General features: G+C 41.7%; 1 protein-coding gene across 2 annotated transcripts in view; it reads right to left on the reverse strand.

Moving 5' to 3' along the window:
* MTCL2 (microtubule crosslinking factor 2) overlaps positions 1-26,724 on the reverse strand; it is an 89,474-nt gene that overhangs the window by 9,498 nt on the left and 53,252 nt on the right. Inside the window, exons 4-10 of one of the 2 annotated variants that reach the window (XM_020782410.3) lie at positions 26,501-26,563; positions 17,091-18,320; positions 14,525-14,692; positions 13,120-13,245; positions 10,986-11,216; positions 8,803-8,910; positions 7,334-7,501 (exon numbers count right to left, since the gene is read on the reverse strand). In XM_020782410.3, coding sequence (XP_020638069.3) covers positions 7,334-7,501; positions 8,803-8,910; positions 10,986-11,216; positions 13,120-13,245; positions 14,525-14,692; positions 17,091-18,320; positions 26,501-26,563 — 2,094 coding nt within the window. Of the gene's footprint in view, positions 1-7,333; positions 7,502-8,802; positions 8,911-10,985; positions 11,217-13,119; positions 13,246-14,524; positions 14,696-17,090; positions 18,321-26,500; positions 26,564-26,724 lie in introns of both variants that reach the window. The other variant, XM_020782411.3, reaches the window with a different exon arrangement.

The following is a 26,724-nucleotide window of genomic DNA, read 5'->3' on the forward strand; positions in this document are numbered from 1 at the left end:
GCCATCACTCCTGAGTTTGATCTGGTCTTTGTGGAGAAGCACAAATTGGGGTAACATGTAAAGAAATATTTTCTTCCAGGTGAAAAGAAAAGGACTGCTGAGGGACTGTTCCCTCTGCTTGTTCTGGAGTAGAACAGGGGATACTTGTTTTACTGAGATATAAACAGATTCACTTGGGGTTCTCCCTATTGGTGAACATATAGGTGGGGATGAGGCATTGGGTGGTTGGGGGATTGATGAGATGATTGAAGCATCAGCAGGGAATCAAACTCCTAACCTCTGTCTCTGTAGCCAGATACCTAAAGCACTGAGGTATCCATGTAGAATCATAGAATAATTGAGCTGGAAGGGGCCATTGAGTCCAAACCCCTGCTCAATGCAGGAATCCAAGTCAAAACAGATCTGGCAGGCAATTGTCCAATTTTCTTTTGAATGCCTCGAGTGTTGGAGTGCCCATAACTTTCTAAGGTAATTGGTTCCATTGGCTTCCTGATATTTAGCCTAAATGTGGCTTCCTGTGACTTGAGCCCATTGTTACGTGTCTTGAACACTGGGATGACTGAGAACAGATCCTGCCCCTCCTCTGTATGACTACCAAAATTCTTGGTAGATAGGACACTGGATATTTTTGTGGACCTCTTCCAGACAACAAAGATACCCATGGTTATCAACATGGGAGACCTTTCTGCTCCAGGCAGCACATATCTTAAAGAGGCCAACTGGGGCCATGTAAGTCCAGAGGGAAGAGGAGGAACACAAAAAACAAAAGGACGAACCATGTGAGAGAGATGAAAACTATTTACATGAAGTAGAGAAGGTAATTTTTCTTTCACCTTACAAGCTCCTGCTCTTGGTGTGGAAAGAAATAAATGGACGAAGCAACCATGAAGTGCACCAATTCAGGGAGAGGGTCAGAGAGATAGAGAAAGTGAGAGAGCGCACTTTTGATTCTAGAAGTTTCTGAAGAGGGCTTTGGGTCGTTGCTCTGAAAGGCCCAAATGAGGCTCTGAACCCTAACTAGGTCTAACACTGCATAGTTTCCTATTAAGAAAGAAAGCCCCAGCTAGCATTGGAACAGGAACAGAAAGGTTGGGCAGAGCCCAAGTAGCTTCTTGGACTTTGTAATCCAAAAACCTCACTTTTCCAAACTCTGTGGAAGACAGAGCCTACCAGAAACAATAAATTAGCAGAATTGTTTATCTCTATGTAACAGTGTCCATGAGCACAATTATCATACCCTTTTACCTTCTGCAGCTCCCACTGATAACACAGTGCAAAGAGAGCCCTTGTTTCTGAAGGATGCCATGCTCAGAAAAGTAGCAAATTAGCTTTCTCTATAACAGTAAATATCTCATAGAAGAAAAGCAGAAGCAGCATAATATTTGAAGCTCTTTGGACTATCGGCAGTGCAGCAGCCAGAACAACAGAGTAATACACAGTGGTACTATTGTCCTTGTAACAAGCATTCCAGTAAAAGGTACCAATGTCAACAATTCATAATTTCCAAATGGGAAATTGTTGTCATTGATAAAAGACTGAACTATGAGAGGAAATAGGTTTCGGAATAAATGCTGCCTCACAAAGTTAGCCTGCACCTAAACATTGGGTACAATAGGCTCAAGAACAGAAAATAACTTCCCTTTGGGACAAGTTAAGCCGAAACATCTTAACTCTCATCAAGTGAGTTCTTGTAATCATTTTACAATCAGAAACACACACAGGAATTCTGGTCATGGAGATGTCAAGTGAAGCACCAACAAATCTTTGAATATGATAGAGATGAGTTAGCAACCTTTGCCAAAACCACTTAGGAGTGTCTTGTAGGAGACTAAAATACTACATGTTCATGATGAGCAAGTCTATTGCATAATTTGCTATTTGGAAAGATTAATAATAAAGGGTTAATAGTCTTAAGTACTGTCCACCCATTGCTCCGTTTGTGTAAGATTGGGCAGCCACAACAGAGATAACAGCAAAAAAATTGCAAGGGAAGAACCTTTCAAAGCCTTTTTGTTTAAAATCTGGAATGCTTCTACATATTCACTAGGGAGAGGGTGGGGGTCTGAGTAGAGAAGCAAGTTGAACACAGGGCTCAGTAAGAAACAGGCCACGGCATTGCAGCTTCGACAACAGCCCCAGAGAACACTGAGCTAATTCCAGAAGTCCCAATTCCCAGGCCCCCCCTGGAACCTGACAGCTCAGACAGCTGAAGAGGAAATGATTATTCTAATCAGAGAATAATTGGACATGTTTGCTGTGTTTATGCATAACAGCAGCTCAGTGCAGATGCCATTCTGGGTGAATAAAGAGATAATGGGCATCTGGGGGAATCCACAGAAGATCTAATAATGGCATCTCCAGAGCAAAATGCCAGCAAGTGGGTTATTAGTTGAGACTTCCATCATTATAATCTTAATGTATCTTCATGCAGCTGTTGAAATGAGGCTGTGGTTGAATAGAAGTAGCTTCTGTTTAAAACGTTCCACCCATGGCAGCTACCTACTTGTATTAAGTCATCTATAGTTCCAACTCCCCCTGCCCATCCAATCAATGGTAGGGCAAGGCTGGAGGGCTTTATCAAAACGTGGAAATTTTAGAGCAGTTTTTTTTTCAATGTTCACTTGAACAATCATCATAATTCCCACTCAAGACCTGTTCACGTAAGCAGATAATGCAAAAGGAGTAGTTTGTTGCAGCAAAACCAGCAAAAGGTCTTAAGGAGCTTTATTTGGCATAATCTTTCACAGACTACAGCCCACTTCTGCATTTTAAGAAGCAGCCCATAGTCAGAGAGCTCACATCAGATAGCAATATTTACTCAAAAGCAAAAAGGCCTGTGACACGTGTAAGATTTTATTTTTTAAAAAAAGAACTAGGATGCTATTATTCTTATCCTGCAGACTCTACCATGTGCCCTGCATAGGTGAGGTGCCAGGCCGCACTGCCTACCATCAAATGCCAGTGAAAGATGAAATGATGCTAGCATTAAAAGATCAGAAACGTCCCTGAAGGCAAGGCTAGCACACATTCTCCATATATAGACTTCCTTGTGGGGAAAATGGGTCAAATCTGTTAGAGTGGGGGGTGAGAGAGGGCAGAAAATCGTAAGCTCGCTGCCTGCTTTGCTGTCACATAATTGGTTCCTATCTCTGAAGGTCCTCACTTGTCGTTTTTGTTTGATCAGCACAACAGATGGATAAATTATGAATCATCTCTGATATACATGCCTATACAATATTCATGCAAGCAAGGAATTTCATGTGAACAGTGTAACTGCTGACAAAAGACTCTTCAGCCCTTACAGTCAGGGGAGGGGGTGGGATCTTGAGGAAAAGAAAATATTGGATTGTGGAAGTTCCTGCTCTTGCATCATCTGAGAGCAAACTTTTCTAGGACTCTGCTTTTAAATGGACAAGTATCTATCTTCACTCCATTATTCTGACTTTTGCTTCTGGTTATTGTTGACCATATCTTATAGCTCAACATTCTAAAAATTTGTAAACCATTCTGAAATAGCTTTCCCTAAAAAAGTGGTCTAAATTGGTTCACAACCATCACCTATTCACTCTAGCCTATAAGCTTCACATTCACTAAAACAGATGTAATTGCTATCCTATTCTTGGAAGATATATTTAATGTCTACAGCACCTTGCCTAATGCAGAGCATGTACATTTTCAGTGCTAGAAACCCCAAGACTGCTGCTACGTTTCTCTAGATCACTTTAGCAGGAACAAAGTATTGATCCTCATGACCCTGTAAAAGGACAATGAGCTGTTATTTGCCTCTTAACACACATACTTCTCTAGAGAACCAGGATGTGATACAAATAACACTGTACATCTACTTTTCATGTTAACCAAAAGGGAGGGGAGAGAATGAATCAATAAAATGGGTGAAATGACCCATCTTTAATTGGTGCCATTAAGATTCTGATTATGTCAGACAGTTAGGTTAAAATAGCAACAGCTTAAGCGCTGCACCCAAGTGTTTCATGTGGTGTTGAAAACTTGGCTCACTACAAGAGCAGTATTTATAGGCAAGATCAGTTGGTGTTGGAAGGCAAGGTGGGGCCAAGCATATTCTTTCCTCTTTGGGAAAGTCCAGAGCACAGCCAGAATTTGAACTGCTACACAGATCATCAATGCCAAGCTATGTCGGCACTAGGTAAACTTGCAAGATCAGTCATCTTGATGGAAGCTTGGCATACACTATGAAACAGAATGAAAACTGGGATCAACCAGTTTGGGGTACTGAAGATATGAACCACCCAAAAAAGCCCTCAAATTCATTTTAAATCATCAGTATGTTTCTCACTTTCCGAGATGAGAGGAGTGGTGACAAAAGGAGGGCTTCTTAGTAGTGACCTAGTGGTGACCTCCTTCCCACCTTTCTACTGTGCAATGTTCTGCCTGTGTAACTTTGATTTCAACCTTTACACATTAGGTTAAAAGTGCACTGATTTCTCAAGTCTTAAATTAAACCATTTTATACTCAGCTGCTCCTTTCATGTTCTTTATTCTGTTAAATGGACGCATTAACATTCTAACCTACTGTGATACCAAGATGTATCCTCCTGTCTTGCTAATGTGAAGACCTTCCTTCATTTTTCCTTGCTCCAAGACTACAAGAGGGCTCTGCCTTGCACAAGACAACTGGAAGATCCGCTGAGGAGCCAAGCCAGGCTCTTTATCTGCAGCAAGGGGGACACTGCAGAATGGTACCTTTGTCACCTATGAGTTTTGGGAAATCTACCGTAAAACTCAGTTTCAACCATAGGCATCACATGTGGCCCGATTTTTGAACTATTTGCTTTAAGCAGCAAGTTTTTTAACCGTCTTTATGTGAGGAAGAATTCCAGAGAACTGAAAAGATCTTATTAACTCCTCAGTGACCCAGTAAATGTACCACCTAACTTTGGACTTTGTTTTTATGACTAGGCAAGGATTTTATGGGGGGGGGGGGAGAGACGTCAAAAGTTCCTTGCCCAAGACTCTCAAAAAGCTGACAGGGTGTCCCAAGACACTACTTATCAACTGCTTTATTCCTAGACTAACTTTCCTGAAAGTTCCCAACTCTGTGCCTCCAGATGTGTTTGACTACAACTCCCATCACCTCCCCCCCGGTCTGCACATCTAATGTTGTCTAGTCCAGATCTGGAGTGCATTCCCTCAGAAAGGCTGAACTAGACAAACAAGGCATCATGTTTTATTTTGATCTCAAAAGTTTTATTTTTCCTTTAGCAGCTGGAATTCATGGGATTTCTTTCATGCTTTGCTAAGTGCGGTTTATGGTTAAGATCTAGATAACAGTGGCTGGAATTCAGTAGTAAACTGCAACTAGAGTAGGCCTATTGATTCAGTGGCGTTTACATAGCTACTGTCTCATTGACTCCCCACTGATTCAATGGGACAAACTCTAATTGCAACTTGCTACTGGATTTCAGCCATTGTTTACTATAAGGGCAGAGTACAGTATTTGCTGGTACTGCTGGACAGCTGATACAAAACTGAAAATGTTATTTGCATAGCACAATGGGAATTTGTCTGTCCTAAGTTATTTTGGAGAGAGAGAAGGGGAGGTGACTCAGCAATTCACATGGGTAATTAGGAAGTTACTGTTCACTTTAGCCACAGACCAGCCAGGATGTAGACATAGTTGTCTCATTTCCCTTCTCTAACTCATAACACTCTTTAGAAAGCTTCTGTATAAGCAGCCTGTACCTATAGGCATGGACCTACATGTATACAGGCAGACAAGTAAAAAATATGCTCTGTAATATACAGGTGATAGTTTTACAGACATATGTTCTAATATAGATCTGGGAAAATATTCTTACACCCCAAAATGAGTAGGTTGCCAAATTATGAAAACACCACCTGTGTTTCCTATTAAAAAAGGAAAACATACCCAGCTTAAGGACACAAGAGTTTAGAAATAAAACAGAAGAAGGAAGGCACATTTAAAAATGACACACTCTCCTCCCTTCCTGCTTTGCTTTTACCAAAAGATAACCAAATACTGTAAAGACTGGGAAGTTGTACTAAATTTTCAGCACTGCCAACTAGGGCGGCTGCTGGAGATGCTATCTAGGAGGTTCTGGTGGCTGTTAATTTTTATGTACCCTGCAGATAACTAACTCTCAACAGCAAGAAACAGCCTGTCAAATTGTTACAAGGTGCCTTAGACAATGCCCTTGCATGTGCTCTTTTGCAGAACATTTTACAAAAAAAGTAATAACATGCATTCCTGCACTAACCAGACTAATTTTAGACACCTGGCATCTTTTGATACTTTTAATTAGTTAAGGCTATTGCCTTAGAAACAAAACAAAAAAAGATGAGGAAAAAGAAACAAGGGGTGTCTACATGCCTCTGTGCTTCATGCAAGCATACTGAAACTCTTGGCTGTCGAGGAAGCAGCCAACAAAAGAATGAAATCTGCTACAGATATCCTCACAAAAGTCAGTTTGCACCCAGGGCCTGTCATATTGTCAAGGGCAAGGTCTTTAGCCACTCCTCTGAACATGTGTCTATGGGTTTCCTCATAAGCATCAACTGAGAAAGAGCATTAGAATATACACAAGGAAAGTTGCAGGGCTAGCTTATAATAGTTATGGTGTGATCCTGGCTAGCAAAAGACCTTTCTTGCTGAATAGATAAGACATACAGTGAGGGCTGAGGAAAAATATCAATACAAGAGGAGAGCATTCTCAGCCATTTCTGGATGGTCTTATGTATGTACCACCCATACCGTCATGATATAAGAGCCAAATAGACATTGAAAGAGGAATAGAGCACACTCATGTTTTTATTCTTCTTTCTTTTAAATTAGAGAACCTTAATACATGAGAGCAATATCTGTAAATGATATCTGTCTGCACCAAGGGTGAGGGGCCTCAAAGTTGACACCTGTCCAGGCCTTACTGAGGTTCTTTTAGGGCTTCTCTGTTCTATTCAGCAGTGTCCCAAATCACAAGAAATGTCTGAAGCACAATCGCTCACACAACAGGCTGGTTCACACATAAAACCATAATGCGACATGCCTGGGTTTGCCTCCTCCTTCCTCTGTGAACCCTTAATTCTCTTCTGTCTGCCTTATTCAGGCAAGCCATGATTTGATGTTAGATCCAAATTGGCAAACTATGGCTCACACCTGCCTTCCAAGTTAAGCGATGATTGGAACCATGCAGGACAAAATAGACAATGAGAACACAAGGACCAGGTTACCAACCCATGGCCATTATATCTAACTTGGCTTACTTGCTATTTGAAGGCAAGGTCAATTATAGATAGGGACTGGATATGGATAAAATGTAATTCTCGGATGTCTAACCTGTGTGATGAGACACTTGAGTTCAGTCCTCTCCATCTCCCAGGTGGCTTTGGCTTTGGCAAACTGCTGCTGCAACTCGTTCATGCCTTGTCTTTCTTCACGCAGCTCAGTGCACAGTTCCTTCAAGATCACTTTCATGTCTGACAGAGTCTTGATGTATTCTATGGGCTACAAGAGATACAAAAAAGAAAAAAAGCATGACCACTGGGATGTACTGGGAACAATGGAGACATTGCCATTATCTTCCTAATCATTGTGATTTTCAGAAAGAGATGGATTCTGGAGCAGCAGTATATACTTACAGCTAATAACAGAGAGAACTATGAAGAGCCACTGTGGCATAATGCAGCACTTTTCACAGACAGGTGTGTGTTAAGTTATTTTAGAATGCATAACAAAAACCAAACTAAAAAATGTAGATGCTTGCAATCCTTGAAAGCTCACACTAAAATAAACCTGTTCATTGTTAAGGTGTCACAGTACTTTTTAGTTTTAGCTTGGCTTTTGTCATATATGCAATGTAATGGTTAGAGTGCAGAACTTGGGAAAACTGAAAATCCATTGCCCCTAGTGACTGGGAAATGTAGTTTAATAAAACTCTAAACCACTCACAATTTCAAGTTCCATTAGAAAGTTGCATTAAGACTTGGGAGATATGAGTTAAAATACCCATTTAGCTTTGAAGTTCACCTTGACCCAATCATGGTCTCTCAGACTAACATATCTCACAAGAGCTGTCTGGAGAAAAATAGTCATCTCATTAACTTTAAAAAATGTTAGTTGGCAATTCATCTTTTCTACAAATCTGAGTTCAAAGAAAGTTAACTACTTCTAATAAACAACACAGGGAGAAGAGGAACAGACATTCTTGCTTTGCCTAGCTTCAAAGAGCAAGTCTCTGTGTTTTGTTGGGTATAATCAGGAGGAATAAGCAACCCAGGGCTACAAAACAGATTAGCTGACTGAAAATCCAAATGTATTTCCCTTGGCCTGCAAATCTAAGCCACATTTAGGCCTTGCAGGCGGAAGGAAGGCCGAAGTGCAAAGATCAGGCTTTGAAACTCAGATGTAGCCATCTTGGGCAATTCCCTATAAGATCGGTCTTTCCTCTTCTCTTGATACCACCACTGCTCAGAAGTTTCAAGGTTTGTACATCCAGGATTGGCAGAGTCTTTTTTTTAAAATCAATCTATGCCCTGTGTTTGCCTTTTTCTGGGATGGGGTGGAGTAGGGAGGGGAACATCACAACTGTGGTTCAGAAGTAACATTCTGCCTCAACAGAGAGGAGCAAGTGAGGAGTCCATGTGGAACTGCTGGGAGTGTTGGCCTCACTCAACACAATAGTAAGGCTGGCCCAGGGATGGTTCCAGATAAGCAGAACTTGTGCTAGGAAGAGATTACATAGAAATCTCTACTGGAACAGTTTACATACATGAAGGCTCCCCCTCTTTTCACTCCTCCCCTCTCACCGTGTTCTGAGACCAGGTATCTCCAGTACATGTCTTATTATCTGCTTGCTGCTGGGGATTTAGCTCCTCCTCTTCAATCAGAAGGTAGAGTTCCTTCATACTGTTTACCTGGAAAGAATGATACAGGGCAAATAATGAATGGGAGTCTGCAATGGCTGTCATCACATGCTTTGTGCATAGAAAAGCACCCAACAATATATGGTTCATTACAATGGTGGACAACCTGTGGCCTCCAGATGTTTGCGACTTCAACTCCCTGTATCCCTAGCCATAGGCCACACTGGTTGGAACTTCTGGGAATTGAAGTCCAAGTGTCTAGAGAACCACTGACCTACTCAGTCTTTTAGAGTGTTATAGGATGTATCAGGAATGAGATAAAGCATACAGTGGGCCCTCAACTTACAGACGGCTCGACTTACAGACTTTTCAAGTTATAGACTTCTCTGGCTGCAAAATTTAGATTCGACTTGCAGCCGGAGAATCGACCTACAGACCAGGAAAAAAACCAAAATGGAACAAAAATAGAACAAAAATGGCCGGTTATGGGATTGATCGGTTTTCAATGCATTGTGGGTCAATGGAGACTCGACCTACAGACTTTTCGACCTGCAGCCACCGTTCCAATATGGATTAATTCTGTAAGTAGAGTGTCCACTGTAAGAGCTGTAACCTAAGGTTGGAGCATGCACTTTTATAAAAACACTTCACTATCAGAGCTCCCCTTACTACCCAAATTTCTGTGCCAGGCACCTTTCTGTACATCTGTGCTTGGGCAGAATAATCATTTGCATTTCATACTAGTGTGTGGATTATAAAGAAGCTTTTGTTTCTAAGTCTAGAACTGCTCAACTGTTCACTGATCATGGATTCTGCTGTAATAAATCTACTGTTCTGTAAATGGTGAGGTACATTTTATTCATCTCCCTCAATAAGGCTCCTTTCTCCTTACAGTAATGCATTAGATTATTTAATAGGAATGTTTCTGCAAAGTAAACTCAGTTCTATTAATAGTAAACATAACATGGATGCATGCTAAAATTGGGCTGTCCAGCTACTACATTTCTTTTTGAGGCAGTTTATGGACTACATGAAATGTAAAGATGTGTCACTGGAGATGAAGACTAAGATCATTCACACTATTGTATTTCCAGTCACTATGTATGGATGTGAAAGCTAGACAATCAAGAAAAGCTGTCAGAAAATAAATTGATTTGTTCAAAATGTGGTGCTGAAGGGGAGATTTGCGGAATCCCTGCTTCCAGAAAGGCAAAAACAAGTAGGTTCTAGATCAAATCAAGCCTGAACTATCTCTGGAGGCAAAAATGTTGAAATGGAGGCTGTCCCGCTTTGGACATATCATGAGAAGACAGGATTATTTGGAAAATGATGCTAGGAAAGGGTTCAAGGCAGAAAAGAAGAAAAGAGGAAGACCAAATACAAGATGTATTGATCCCCACAGGCTTGAGTTTACAAGAGCTGAGCAGGGCTATTGAAGACAGGACATTTTGGAATCACTCATTCATGGGGTCACCATAAGTCAAGGGCAACTTGATGGTACATAAAAAGAACACAATTGATTACACAGCCTTCTTTGTATTTATGCAAAAGGACCTTGCTAAACGCCAATTTACTTACAGAACTTTAATATGGGGAAAAGTGTATTTTGTGTTCTTTGGCTGTAACACTTGTGCACATTCTCCATACAGGACAAAATTCATCACAACAGAAGCAAAATTTACATTCTATCTGATGTAGATTTCACATATATGTAGGGAACTCAACATTCACATTAGAAATCTAAAACAGATTTGTTTTAATTCTCACATGAGGAAATTGGCCAAGATTTCAGCTGATGATCTTTACCAAGATGTGCTTCAAGCTTTCAGAAACTCCTCCACATTCTGAAGGCTAGATAACACCTCTTGCCTCCAGAGAGCAAAAGGTATACAGAAGATAATTGTCAATGGATAAATCTTAGTTTATATGAGCCCCAGTCTTGGCAAGCTTTAATAAGAGCACAAAGAGAAAAGCTGTAACACTGCCCATCCTTGTCTTAATTCAATAAAAGCAATAAAAACAGAAGCAAAAACAAAAATGGAAGGGAAATGGCTTTGTTTATCTCCTTTAATGTCAGCTGGACAGTTTGCTTAGGGAGAGAAACCCATACTCAGAGTTTGTAATACCTCCAAGAAGTCACTCCCTTCATTCTGGAGAATCTTCCCCTGCCTCCAATGCTTCAGGAACCACTTCAGCTTCATGAAAAGGAGTAAGAAATTCTGCTTGAACTGCTGGGATTCTTGTACCAGAAGGTTCTTCTCTTGGCTCCAGAACTTTTGTTCCAGCCTCCTCTGAAGATTCAAGCTCTGCAGCTCAAATTCTCGCCTCAGGAGGGCCTTCTGGTGATCTTCCTTCAGCTGACAAAGAACCAGAAAAGATGGAAAGCAAATTTTTGAAGTAACTGAGGCCAGTTACACATTATATGAGATGGACAAAAGTATGGCCCATAAACTGCATATAGCCCCAACAACATGTTTTCCTACCCCCACACCCAGGAGCTCTCCCAAGTCCCCCAAGTGAAACAAAACAACACAAATGACAAAATAATATTGTTATGCTCTTGGAAGCTTCCAGGAGCAGTAATTTTCCCATAGAACAAGTTGGGAAGGTTCCTAAAATCCCTAAAAATCCAAATCAGAAGCACAGATCCTGGCACTTTTTGGGGGGCATTTGAGGGCATGGTGAGGCCCCACATTGGTGCTCAAGACAAAAATTTAGCATCCAGGCCCACCAAAGGTGTCTAGATCTGCATCAAATGAATGGAATTTACAATTGTAGGCCAAAACATGCTCATTTTCATAAATTTGCAACTCGTATATATTTTGTGAATATAAGTGTAATTTTAGACTAATCTAGGATATTTTAATAAGGACAGAGGTTGCAACAGAGAAAGGAGAAATGAAAGAGTTAGGGCTCTGCTGACACAATATACAACATGGCTTATGGGCTAGTACACCATCATCAGATCTGTACCAAACATACACAGAAACACTCCTAATTCACTAAACTACAGTGGTGCCTCGCACAACGATGTTAATTGGTTAAAAAAAAACGTTCTGTGAAAACATCGTTCTGTGAAACACCATTTCCCATAGGAATGCATTGGAAACCGGTTAATCCATTCCAATTGGAACGGATTGCCGTCCTTAAGTGAAAATCGGCATAGGAAACATCGTTGAGGGAAACGCAGTTCCCCAATTGAAATGCATTGAAGCCGACTCAATGCATTTGAATGGGTTTGCGAAGTCCCTTTTCGCTCCTGTAAAAGTGCCTTAAACTGTTTGAAACCTGTTTTAAATGCATGCAATCGTTAGCCCACCTCCTGAAACCTATGCAAACTTAATTTGGTGTTGTTCTGAGTCTTCGTTAATTTTTGGTGAATTTTTTTATTCTCCACTGAAAGCCATTGGACGGACACTTTTAAGGCACTTTTAAATGAGTGAAAAGAGACATTGTTGTGCGAAAATTCCCCATAGGAAACATCGTTGTGTGAGGCGGCAAATTTTTCAGAAAAAGCCATCGTTGTGTGAATTTATCGTTGTGTGAGGCACTCGTTGTGCAAGGCACCACTGTACTTTCAATTGACATCATACAAGCTAGGAAACCAAGCAAATCTTGATTGTTTGAGCCTACAAGAGAAACTCTTGTTCAACACTAGTTCTATTGCAGTTATTGCTTCTTCAGAAATACCATATTGCAATAAGTTACTCTTTAGCAAAATAAGTAATGGCAGATTGACTGAAATCCCGTTGTTTAGTGTAGAACGTCACAACTAGAGTAGGTCCGTTTGAATCAGTGGAACTCACCAAATCCCAATAGATTCAATGAGGCTACTGTAGTACAACTTATTACTCTAAGCAACAGGATATCAGCCACCATTTCATAGAGAAAAGGTTCAGAAAGGTTACCTTTATTTGGAAGCAAACATGTCTGCAGGTAATCCCACAGTTGTGCTACTGCTAGAGAACCAGAAAGTACCTGCCAGGTAACATAACTGAAGTATGTTATCGCAGCATGCTTGTTAGCAACTGATCCAGGCAATGAACTCCCAGCACATGGAAATCCCAGCTGGAGACACCTGCCTCTTTGTTCATAGCCAAAGAAGGCATAATAAAGTTGCTCTGTGCTTTCGCAGACTGCTGCAACTATGATTTGCCTGAAGCAGTGGAAGGGTCTACAGCTTGTGCTAAAGTCCTCAAGGGCATTTGCTGCAGGTCTCTCTCACAGCCCAGAGGCTGGCTCCAGGCAAACTTTACTGACCTGGCAGATTTTCTGGGTGAAGTTCTCTGCTTCTTCTTTCCTCAGCTGCCTCTCCTGGGAGAGCTGTTCCTGTAGGCCCCTTAAGCTCTCATTTGCCTCTGAGAGAACCAGTTGCAACTCCTTGATCTGCAAGGACAGTTTAAAAACCAGCAACAGTTAAAGCTGATATCCTCTTGTATCCTAATTCTCTGCATCATTTTGGAGAATACATGAAAGACAGCCAACTTCAGGAAGGCATGACTAAGGCCCATGTTTATCTCCAGTTTGAAGATCTAATGCACATACAACTTACAAGAACTGAGGGTTTTGGTTTTTGCTATTAAATGTACATGTATCTATGAGAGCGCCATTCCACAATCTACCTCAAATGCCTGAAACTGTGGATAGTATATATACAACATAAAAGGGGACAGGACAAAGGCCACAAGGCCCACCCCCTTGTATGTTATATATATGGCTGTGATAAACTGCAGATAACTGTAACTGCACATACTGATCCCATAGATATGGGGGTCCTACTACATACAGAACAGGAACAAGAAGCCCTAGAATTACTGAGTCATCTGTGTTTATTTTTGGCTCAAACTGCCATTGAACACACCTAACCCAATACAAATACAATGCAACTTGAGTTTCAGAAATACACTGTCGATCCAAAAATCTATATTTCAGAGATTAATAAAGCTTAATAAACCATTTGCTCATTTTCCTGTAATAATATAGCCATGTTGTATAGAAATATATACATCAGTGAGCACGCGTGCTTTCTCTACGCATGCACCCAGAGCAATACATTGAAATGGGTGCATGGCTGTTGTGACCCAGCAGGAACATCCACCTAAGAGAAGAGTAATGAGCCACTGGCTGCAGTGGGAGAAAGACATCTATGTTGTTGGGGGGGGGGCAGGGTACCAACCCTATGGGCACTCAGGGACTCTGGCTCCAACCTAGTGCTCCTAATCTACAATCTGAGACATACTCAATTGTTATGTTTATATCCCAGCTTTCCTTCAATATGGCCAAGATGACACCTATAGCTCTCCTTCTCCCCACTTTATCCTCACAACAACCCTGTGAGGTATTGTCAGACTGACAAAGTACCCTTGGTGCAAGATCCTTCATGGCTCTTTGGGTATTTGAATCCAGTTCTCCCTAAGTCCCAGTCCAGTGCTTTCACCACTACATCACACTAGATTAAATCCACCCTTTTTCCCCTCATGGTACTTGCACATCCAGTGGTCTAGATCCACTGCTTCAATTTGGAAGCAGGAGGTTTCCAGGTGGCTGAAAAGATATGAACAAGGGTTGTACCATGTCCCTCCCACCCCTCTTGGAAAGAGTTAAACTATTATTTCCCCAGCCAAATTATTCTCTCCCCTCCCCCTGTGGAAACAAGAGTGTCTACCTCTGACAGATAAGAGTCCTTCTCCTCCAGTTGATATGACTTGTAGCTCCGGTCGCGTTCCATGTTGGGATCCACATCAATGGTGGTTGTGTTGCTGCTGCCAATGCGGTACAAATCGGAAGGCCTGCTCTCCCCAACATCCCAGTCTTGGGCCTCCCTAAAGTCAGACTGCTGCATGCATGGGCAAGTTAATGAGAACAAACCAAAAGAGCAGAAAAGAAAAGAAAAAACAAACAAAACAATGGGTCTCAGGAACAATAAAGAGAGCTACAAGACAACAAAAAGGATGAAGAGGAGGAGGAGCTTTACTACCGTGGCAGAAGACAAAGTGGAAAATAAAAGGAGACACAAAATGAGCAGACACGTGGACTGGATTGTTTGGGGAGGGGAAAAAGAGAGAGAGGGAAAAAATGTGCAAACACCAGTTATGGTGCCATGCAGTGCCAGGGGTGGGGGTGGGACTAATTGGGGTTGGGGAAGGGGCCAGTTGCATGCACAAATATAGGACTCTGGAAAAGTTGGAGTGTGCTTCAGGAGGTTGCAACCCGGTCACCTCACAAGAACCCCTTCACTAGAAGCCTTTCCTGCGTCTTCTTTAGATTTGAACACCAATCCCGTCACTGTCTCAGCTAGATTTCCTCTCACAGTGTGTCTGCCCCATCAGAAAGGCTGAAAACTTAAGGGATGTGCAGCCAAGCTTAGTTAAGATGCTAGATGTACTATCTGTTCACCAAAGCAATTTCTATCACTTTCCCACTAACCCACTCTATATAACAGAACAGGGAACTTAGCACCTTTCCTGTGTTTTTAGATCCAATGCTCTCAGCCCCATAATACAGTACTGATCAAGCTGGTAGGAACTGCTGGCTGCAGTCTGAAATATCTCAAGGACACCAGATTGCCTATTCTCTTCTGGAGTGTCAGTTGCTTTGCTGTATAACTTTAAAAAAAACTTTCTTATAACAGGATCAATAAATATCCAAAAAAGATAATTAATTGAGCTTAGCAGTTGAATCCAACAGTTGCCTTCTGGTGTTCCAAAAGGCTGCCGAGCTTTTTGAACTAGGCAACTGAGATAACATTTCAGCTCAAATCAGAAACTGTGGCCTTCCATGTTCTTGTATCTCTTCTGCATTTATTAGAAAAGTAATGGAAGTCTTCTCCTTAGGACTTCTGCTTTGAAATTTGTACTCTAAAACTATAAGTAAGTACAGTCCCATCCTTCTAAACGAGAATGTTGAATATTCTTCATCTCTTGCACACACACAATTGTCTGTGGGCCAAGAAATAAAAATAAAGAAAACTGATTCGATATCCTTGAGCTCACCTAGTAAACCTCTCTTTGGGTTATGTTTAGGATGTGAAAGAAAAGCAACAGCGTGCATGCAAGAACCTCTCTCCCTTCTCCTTTCAGTGAAACACAATTTAAACTTAAACCATACGGTATCTCATTTGACATCAGGTGTTTGCTTGTGTAACTAAAAGTCTCACTTTTAGCATTTCAAATGTCAGCTACTGCAATAGAAACTGACATCTCAGGCACAAAGCAGATGAGATCAACGAAAGATGGCCTAACAAAGGATATTTTTTCACAGTTTATTCCCCTTGTCTTTCTCCAATGTTATTTTTACCTATCCCTATCCCCCGCATGCTCTACCATCTCTGTACTGTGAGTGGTAAAGGGTGGTAAGTTGTATAAAAACAATTCTCTGGCCAAAACAGTTGTGGGAGAGGCATATGGGGGTGGGGGCGCAGAGAGAGACAGAGATGAAAGCTGTAAACAGTTAAAACACTCCCTCCAAGACTAATCTAATTTGCTTATCTGCTTCACAAATTCTGTAACAGATCCTAATCAAAGAGTCGCTGATCTATTTGAGATCCTAATTTTGATTCAACATTTAGTTTTGGGTGAGTTAACTGTTTGGTATTTCAGTTGATTTAAACTGATGCGTTATCAATTAATGTATTTTTAGTTGGGCAGCAAGCCACTTTTCTGTAGCAGCTTTCCAAAATTACGACATCAGGGGAAGACTTTCAGGTCTATCCTTTTCACTCACCTGGTTAATTTTGGAGATTCAAGTGATATTGGTGGTAGCCATTTTACTACAACTCTCTCCATATGTAAAAATGGCTTGGGAAAATCATTGCGCATTGGCTTCACTACCATACAAAATAAATGAGTAGGCTATCAGTGCAAGTTCCTCTGTGTCATTCCTCTGGGCACAAAGAGACGGTGACATTTCTCTTTGCAGCCAAACACTTGGACTTCATCTGACTCTGTCTAAATCTCCCACAGTAGCTTTAATAATGACATGCACTTTTCCATGCAATTAACCTCCTGTCCCATGCACACTCTGCTAATCCAGAATCCTATCTTCTCACTGGCCTCAATCACATGCAGTGAGCCAGTTGTTAGTTTGTCATTTCACTCTGAGGAAGCAGAAAAGGGAAGTTACATTAACAGGTTCAGGTTCTGATTTATTAAAGCAGGAGAAAAACAGCATGGCAAATAAAGCAATAATCACTGGCAAAGGAATCACTCTTGACAACTTGGGTAAATCCTCACCTGGAATTCAGAGCTATGCTCCTTCCGCAGGGCTTCTTTAGTGGAGTCCAGAGAGCCACAGCTTGGCAGGGAGTCCTTCTGGTCTTTCAAGCAGTCTCCAATATGGTCCACCTTCTTCATGAAAGAGTTCAGCTCCTGCTGAAGAACCCCAAGCCGCATCAAAATGGCACTGATCAGCTTAGAATCTGTGGTGCTCTCGTTATCCATGGCTTCACTCAGCACCAGCTCAGCACAGTCGTTGTCCATGCACAACTTGAGGCTAGAAGTGAAGCCATTGGCATCAGAGATCAGGACATCAATGGCTTTGCCGACAAGTGCAGCCTGGTCCCTGATGTCAAGGAGGGTCTCGAAGTCTTTTGATCGCAGAAGCCGGATTGGACTGCTATCATGAGACTTGCTGAAACCATTGCCGGGTGCTCTCTCCTTAGCATCATTCTCACCCCCAATGGGCATCTCCCTCCAAAGGGATGTTGGAATGCATTGGGCAGAGTCACCGGCCTCCGCATCTGTCTCTAGCATGGGCCGGGTGGTCTGGCAAGAGGCAAGGTCGCAGCGCTGCAGGTTAGAGAGCAATACGCGGTTCTCATATTGAAGCTTCTTGACCTTGCCACTCAGCTCATTGATTTGGACCTTGGCAGTGGCCAGCTCCTCTTGGGAGGTCTCACTGATCACTGAACAGCTGTCCTCAGACAAAGTGATGTCCAAGTCATGGTCTGATTTATACTTATTGAGCTCATTCATAAGCAGCTTGTTCTGCTCTTCAAGCTCCATCAGTGAGCGCCTCAAAAGATCAGCCTCCTCCTCCACAAACTGCAAGTGTCGCCTGAGCTCAGCCACACTCTCCCCAGATTCCCCACAATTTGTCATGGAGAAGGCAAACTGGATGTCTTGACCCAAGAATTCTTTGTCTCCTTGCCCCTTCATATCATCCATCTCTGCTCTCAGCCCTCGATTTTCAACCTCAAGCTCCACAATCCTTCGACTCAAGATGTTGGCTTCTTCTTCTACAAGCTTTAGGTGGACCTTTAGCTCTGCTTCTCGAGAATGAGGGGAGTCAGCCAGCTCCTCTATGGAGAGGGAGCTATCCAGGTCTCCATATAAGGACCGATATTTTGTCAACTCCTCTTTCATGCTGTCATTCTCTTTGGCTAACTTTGTCAGTTTCTTGCACATCAAAGCCGATTCCTCCTTTGCGAAATGCAATTGACACTTGAGGTCTGCGTTGTCCTCCTAGGATTGAAACAGAAATGGTGCAAGCATCACAAAAACGGTCCTCTGGAAAACTACTCTGAGCAGAAGGAGACTTGTTCTCTTCTCTCTTAAGACGCAGAAGCAGTGTTTTACATGTATATCCATATCATACAGCAGATGTAAGGCATCCGTGGGCCTACAGTTATTTTTTCACAACTCCCATCAGTCCTAGCCAACATAACCAATAGTGAGGGATTATGGGAGCTACAATTCAAAAACATCTGGAGAGCAACAGGTGGCCAATTCACTGGGGGAGAAGGAGTATCTCTCTCAAGTAAAATAAACTTCTCTTCTAGCCTACATGCAATATAGAAGAAACAGAATGACCAAATTTTGCAGTGGAACAGCTTTGTCTCAAGTCCACAGCACTCCTCTCCTCTTCTTGCTTGCTTAAGTCTGAAAGAGGCTATATTTTAGTCTGTCAGTAATCACAGAGTCTGCTTGTAAATAAGGAACAACAAGACCTGTTTTGACTATTATTTAAATGCACCAGAGGTACAGAAACACATAGTCATGTTAAGCAGGGAATTCTGGGAATAATAATCCCAAACAGCAATTTTTCAAGACTCTGCAACGTGCAGAAGCAGCTCTCTTTTTGAGGCTCCATAACATGATGGAGAAGGAAGAAGTTAGCTTTTACTGTGGGAGTGTGTTTTAGGCTCTGGCTAAAAGTGAATGAAAAACACATTGCTAGAATGCATATTCCTAACTGTTGGATCTGGTGTGTGCTTTCTGTTTAAAAAAAAGGAAGAGGGAAAAATCTCAAGTCTACTCTAACAGACTTTGTAACTCTCTCATCATCCCACCCCCACAAAGCCTATTAAGAAATACTATAGTTTGGAGACTGCTTTAACTCCCAGTAGCTTTATGGAAATTTGAAATATTTTTCCCCTCAAGGAATATTACCTCATAAAAACGACTGTTGCTTATAAAATTAGTTCATTTCCTGTTTTCATAACTCAACTGAGGGAGAGAAAACTCTCACAAATCCCTCCCCAGAAAGAAAGTCCCCACCAGGCACTCAAGACCTCTTTTCCAGATGGCCAAGACAGTGGAAGCATTCAGTTGCAACGGCCATGCCTCACATTGCATCAGCCACAGTTGAAAAAAGGCAGCTATTATTAACTCTCAGAAATGCCCTACACTGTTGTATTATGCTTACAAAAATTCACTGTACCAGATTTGGTCACGGCATAAAGAAGGGAGTGTGTGGAGGGGACAGGAACAGAAAATCACTGAGAAGCAAAATAAAATGGTTTTTCAAAAGAGAAAAGAAGACAGTGACGGTTATTTTTCAAAGAAACAAGTGAAACTTATGTTGTCTTGCAATGCTAAGCACAGCTTCCCTGTTGGAGTTCAGTGGAAGCCTGCACAACAAAGCATTTAATAAGCCATAATCAGAGATTGGAAATGTAATATTTTGGACTACAATGCCTAAAATCCTCTCAGCCAGATGGGGATATTCTGCAAGTTATAGTCCAAAAAGGAGCATTTCTAAGCTCTGTCCATAATGCTTTTGTATAGTCTTATTTTTCCTAGTTTGATGTTTTAATTCTAAGTGGGACATCTGGAAAACATTTTCCCCAGAAGCCCATATAGGGGTAGAACTGTCAACTGGACCAATATGATCAGTCTGTTGCTGATTTGGACAATGCCTACCATGGATTCCTTCTAGCTACCATATGAACCATTAGTCGTAATAAGTCTGGGCTCATCCAGGGTGGATTTGATTTAAATGATTTTTTTAAATCTAATTTAAATCAGAGTGGATTTGATTTAAATATTATTTCTAATCAAATGGGTTTCAGTCATGATTTAAATTTTTAAAATCAGACTGATGATTTAAATAGTAATTCAAATCCAAGCGAATTTTTAAAAAATGATTTTTATCCACCCTGGACTCAGCTCAGATATCAGGTGTTCTTAGTGCATTCATGGAGTCATCCTAAATTATTCATGTAGATAAATGCTCCATTGCTATTCTAATCCACCGGGAACCCACCAATTGACGTCCAAGTGCAGGAACATAGGAAGCTACCTTAACCTGAGTCAGACCATTGGATGATCTGACCTACTACTGTCAACACTGACTAACAGTAGTTCTTGTTTTACCAGTTCTGACACTACTTAGCTTCTGAAATCAAATGAGACCAGATGCGTTCAGGGTAGCACGGTGTTCAGTGATAACACCCACAGTTATCAGAAACACTTGCATTTATTTCAATCAATAAATTCGAAGAATTTACAGTTGCATCTGATGTATTACAGAACACAAAACATGGCCTCTTTGTTTGGGTGTAGAGAGAGCAAATATCACACTTCATGAATTCAAACTGAGTAATACTGTATACGGTAGCTATGCTTTCATGGCAGGAATAACACCAGCAGCAGTGGCTGATTGCTGCTAAATAAAGGCTTACTTCCTCAATTTCAGGTTGCATGTGACTTCCTCTCAGTGTGCACAGGTCACACACAGCACCAAATCAGAGCAGACTTTTCAGTTAGTAGCATCTAGCACTGCCTGTGACATCATTCCCAGTGCAAGAACAAAGCTATGCAACAGGAATTGGGCAATGTTTGTTGTGACAGTTACATGCTACTTTCTATGAACATATTTCCCAAAGCAAATTACGATGCAATTTAAAATACAGTAAATAAATAAAGATGTACAATAACACTAAGGAGAACAAAGAGGAAGAGGGCTTTAAATTTATAAAGAACAATTTGAATTCCCTTCCATGAGGTCCTGTAAGTCAGCGGTCCCCAACCTTTTTAACCCCGCAGACCAGCTGGGGAAGGCGGGCACCCCCCTGTGCATGTGCGCATGTGCGAAGGTGTCTGTGCATGCTTGTGCGCATGCGTGAAGGGCGGTGTGGTGCTCAGGTGGGCGTGCGCACTTGTATGCATGTGCAAAGGGCAGCGCAGTGCTCGGGCGGGCACTCGCATGCAGGCACAAACAGGCTGTGGGGGAGTGCGTGCAGGGGTGGGGGTGGGGTCTCTATCTGCGGCCCGGTCGGGCTCAGGCCACGGACCGGCACCGGGCCGCAGACCGGGGGTTGGGGACCTCTATTGTAAGTGAAGGGGACATTCAGATTGCCACTCACAGTTATCTAAAGAGTGTCACTGAAAAGCTTTCTGGCAAAGAAAAAAATGGAGTCCATGTGTTCTCCTGTGGCCATGAACATGTATTTCCCCTCCATGCTTCTTTGTGCCTTCCACCCCCTTTTCCTCATTCTCTCTACAGAAAGGAAATGTTTCAAAGCACTACTATCAGAGCCTTGTGGCACAGTGGTTAAAGTGCTGTACTGAAGCCAAAACTGTGCTCATGACCTGGGGTTCAATCACGGGTAGATAGATCAAGGTTCACTCAGCCTTCCATTATTCCAAGGTTGGTAAAATGAGTATCCAGCTTGCAGGGAGGGACAAGATATAGCCTGCATAATTAACTTGTAAACTGCCCTGAGAGTGCTTTAAGCGCTATGGGACGGTACATAAGCAGCATGATTTGCTTTGCTTTATTACAACATGTAATTTATCAAAATGCAGAAAATATTTATACTGAGTTCATCTTTGTACTTTGCCCAAATTTGTACTACATGTTCAAAGAGAACAATCTGGCATTTTCACCATGCAGTGTATTATAAAGACTTCTAGTGGACCAGAGTGAAGACTGCATCACTACAGCCTTTCAGAAGCAGCCTTATTCCCCCAGCCAACAAGCCCTCTGACTGGCTGACTAGCATGGCAAGCCAAACCCCCATACAGCATGTTATGGTGGGTCACACAAGAGCAACTGTCATGTGGGGAAGATGACAGCCAGCCAGCAATGCTATCTCCAGGCCACCGCACTGCAGATAGGGTCCCTGATAAGTTGGGCTGAAAGATCTTGGCTTTTCATTTCAAATGATATATTGAAGTATAGTTGGCCTGTGTAAGTGAACAAGAATTCTGGACAGTAATATCAAAGCAACAGAAGGACAGTTTATCCTGAAGGGAACTAGGGTTTACCCATATTGCCATCTACATTCTACAAGTCCTTGAAAAATTGGTTGTTGTGGGTTTTTCGGGCTCTTTGGCTGTGTTCTGAAGGTTGTTCTTCCTGACGTTTCGCCAGTCTCTGTGGTCGGCATCTTCAGAGGACTGGAGTAGGAAGAGCATGGACTGAGTTCCTATTCCAGTTCTCTGAAGATGCTGGTCAGATCCTGGCCATGAAAGCCTTCGAGAATTCCTTGAAAATTGCTTCTGTAAGCTTTCCAAGAAATAAATCTTTATAAATTGCTTTCTCGCCAGTTTTGCATCCTTCATTAAAAAAAAAACTATTAAAGGGTTAATTAAAAGGCTTCCAGAGCTTCTGACACAGTAATGAAGTCTTAATAGGAACTGCTATAACGATAAGCTCTCTTGACAACAAAGATTGGTTCCCAATAACACAAGCTCTACAGGAAGATCACAGAATCACAGAAAGCAAAGGAAAAGGAATACATCTGATCAAATTCAGTCTTATGTCATCTGGTCTGTGAGAAAAATAAAAGGAACAGCACTGAATTAGATAATCCTGCTTCCATGTGAACAAGCCCTGAGTTCATAATGCATAACCTTCTTCCTCCAATTGATATGTTTTCTTTTGTCTTGAGAAGAAGGACTGGCACTAATGCACAGTTAACCAGACCATTCTTCTAGATATGCAGGCAATTTTTTAAAAAGCTCTATCAGTGGAGCATCTTCATAGGACTGCTTCAAACATTACAGAATCTCTACATGTTTTATATACATTGCCAAATACAATGGTGCCTTGCACAACGAGCGCACCGTATAACGACGAATCCGCATAGTGATCCCTTCTCCGGGATCGCTAATGCAGAGGCATAGCGTCCGTCCCTATGCAAAAAACTCGCTTACCGAAGACGGGTGCCAGGAAGGAGCCGCCGCCGCCGCCGCGCTGGCCGGGAAGAGGAACGCAGGCTGCAAGGCAGGCAGGCGAAGGGAGGGAAGCCACACGTTCGCGCGTCCTCCCCCCCGACTTTCCCTCTTTCTCCTCGTTCTTCTCCTGACGCCCCCAGGGACGAAGGCAGTCTGCGAGGCAGGCAGGCAAAGGGAGGGAAGCCGCGCGCTCGCGCGTCCTCCCCCCACTTTCCCTCTTCTTCTCCTCTTGCTGCAGAACCCCCAAGCCTCCCACCGAGTCAGGCGATCAGCTGTTTGGCGGGTCTAAAATGGCTGCCGGACGCCCGAAATGGCCGCACGCAGCGTTTTCGCGCCCTCCCCTCGCTTACCGAGGACGCGAAAATGGCTGCCGCTATGGAGGAAACTTCACTGACCGGTAAGTTTAGGGCCAATTGGGCTTTTACGTTCTGTTTAGCGACGATTTCACATAGCGAGGGATTAACCTCGCTATGCGGGGCACCACTGTATATATAATCTTTTTAAAGACAAAAGCGAGAGAGAGAGAAGATTGGCAATCCTTCCACAGGTATGTGTCCCAGCTTGTGTAGCTTGACCAGTTTAATAAGATTTATGTGACATATAATTATACAGGGAAAATAAAAGACCCAGGCTTGGTCCCAAAACACAGGAAGGCCTCTTCTCAAGAGCCATGTGCTTTTGATTTCAAAGAACTAGGCATGTTAATCTGTGCAAGTATCTCCAGACAAAAACAGAAAACAAAAAAAAGAAAGCAAAACAATAAAAACAAACTGCAAATCTTGCCAGAGTTCCCATTTGCTATTAGCACTAACTCCTTGGATCTTAGCTTTTATCATGTTAGTTTGGAGTGCTTGTTCTTGTGCAGCAAAAAATCAAGCCTTCAGTTTCTTTCTTAAAGGTCCCCAGTTTTAGCCATGCCCATGTTGAATTATAATCATGCTTTCCATCAATATTTCTCAGGTGTTGTCCATGCAGAGGTTTATTTTTCCAGCTGTTTAATTTCTTTTCAAATTATTGTTTCTTATATTGCATTTTTGTTTCTGTTGTTTTCAAAATATTCTCCATTTTCACTGCTTTCAGTAATTTTTCTCTGCTTGTACTGATATAATCATTCAGGCTTCTTCTTCCTCTACTATCTCCTGTATTTGCAGTAATCTATAGCCTCCAATTTTTTGTGGTAAATAGAATCTGTCCACATCGCTTTTTGGATGCAGTGTATGGTGCATGTTCATTAATTTCCATGTTTTTAGATCCAGTTCTTCTAGTTCGTTTTGAGTCCAATCTATTATTCCAGCTAGATATCTAATTACTGGAATGGCCAATGTGTTTATGGCTTTGATTGTATTTCCCCCATCTAATTTTAATTTTAAGATTTTCCGCAGTCTTTAGCTATATTCTCTTTCTGTCAGTTCTTTAACTTTTGTGTGCATGATGATGATGATGATTATTTAATTTATCACCATCATTATCATCTTAGAGGGGGGTTTTTTGGTCTGGATACACTTAAACAGACTTCTTTGAGGTGCCACAATGTTTTGTTTTAAAGTTTATGTTTGTGTTTAGTTTGGTCCAGGTAGTCCTCTGACTATTTCTGTAATGACTATAAAGCTGCAGTTGCTCCAACATGTTCTGTGCTATAAACACAAACATGTACAAGGTCTCTGGACAAAATATAAATATACTGGCAAAGTTATGTAACCAGGCCAAAATCATGAACGTGCCATCAAGTTCAATAGAAATATGAATATTTTCCTGAACCACAGATTGAACAAGTAGTTATGAACAGAATACAAGATTGATTTAGGCCTAGTGCTAACTTAGAGAGAGGCATCAACTCAATTTAAAAACTATCAATGCAATGTGATGCACTGGAATTCCCTCATTATGTTTTGCCACCAACCTATTTCCTTTTGCATCACTGCTTCTTTCTAATGACACCCTTTGGCACTGTTGCAGGGGATCTGGATAATGTATTCCAGATATTTCAGTGCTATTCAGGGTCAGCCAATACACTGCAAAGCATTTAACTACTAGAATCCAAAACATTAAAAGACTATGTCAACCTGTTCTTCTATTACCATGATTGTTAGCTTTCAATGTTTTAAAACATTGAAATGGCCGAGGAGAAATGCCCAAGGAGCTAAACCAAATTGAAATTGAAATGCCCAAAGAGCTAAACAAATGTCACTGCTTTATGGTTTCAACATCATCTTTGATCCTTTGCATAATCATAGCAGATGACACTCATTTTCCTTCTTAGTAAACAAAATATGTTTATGTATCCAGACAAGTTGCAACTAGAAAATATGCTGAAGCAGGTGGATGGGTTGAGACATCTAGAAAGGTACAAATTTATTGGCCATTCCTAACCAAAGCCTTAGTTACAGCACACACCTCTGCCTGAATCGTAAGATCTATAACAGCATCCTACATAAAACAAGGAAGCTCTTCACCTTCCTTGCCTACCAAGTACCCTTCTTCATTACCAACTCACCCTATGTATTTACCAGATGGGCCCACTTCCCACATCTTTATGATCATATGCAATGATCATAAAGATAATGGCTAATCTTATCTCTCTACATCTTGAAATTTTATTTATTTAAAATTTATGCCACCTTTCTCCCCAAAAGGACCCAAGGCAGGTGGCTTCCATTACTAAAACAATTTTTAAAGCTAAAACAGCAAGTATACAAATTAAAAAGGATTAAACAAGTACTATATTAAAATAGCTCTCTTCATAGCTTTCCTGATAGTAGGATTAGCACCCCATGCTAGGCTAAGGTGACCTAAGCTTATCTAGTCGAGAAAGCTACATTCCACGTTGTTTTTATAGCAGTTATATTTCCCACATTGACTCCTCAAAGGCTGAAGGCATTTTGACTATCAGTTGAAACATACATACACATAGACTGAGATCTAGATTGAGATCCTTAGTCCATCAAGCCCACTGTTGTCTACTGAGATTGGCAGTCACTTTCTAGAGTTTAGGTTACCACCTGTTCTCAGAGGTGCCAAAGAATCAACCTGGGAACTTCTCCATGGCAACACGGTTGCTCTTTCACTAGCCTATAGGACCTGCACCCCACCTTTTCAAGGTTAAGTGAAGGGACATTGTCCCCCAGTCCGAAGTTAAGCAATTTATCTCTTCCACTATCCTGTAGTGCAGGATTTAAGTCAAGCACATACTGCAGGAGAATGGCAATAGTGGAAAACCTATGTGTTCAGTGTGCAGGTACCTGAGCAGAAGATTTCTTGTCTGCCTTCCCAAGGGATCGTGATCCTCTTTTCTTCAAAGAATTCTGAAACCAAAAAAAAGGAAAGAATTAATGCAAACAACAGCTGGGCAGTATTAACTGTCATGGATCCCAAAACCAGCTCCACCTTCTTTTCTACAACCGTGGGTATCAGCTTTCATTCCCACTCTACTCAGATGAAACTGACAGCACTGGAGTGTATTTTT

Source organism: Pogona vitticeps, chromosome 4 (genome assembly GCF_051106095.1).
Source record: "Pogona vitticeps strain Pit_001003342236 chromosome 4, PviZW2.1, whole genome shotgun sequence".
In the NCBI taxonomy this organism is placed as follows: domain Eukaryota; kingdom Metazoa; phylum Chordata; class Lepidosauria; order Squamata; family Agamidae; genus Pogona; species Pogona vitticeps.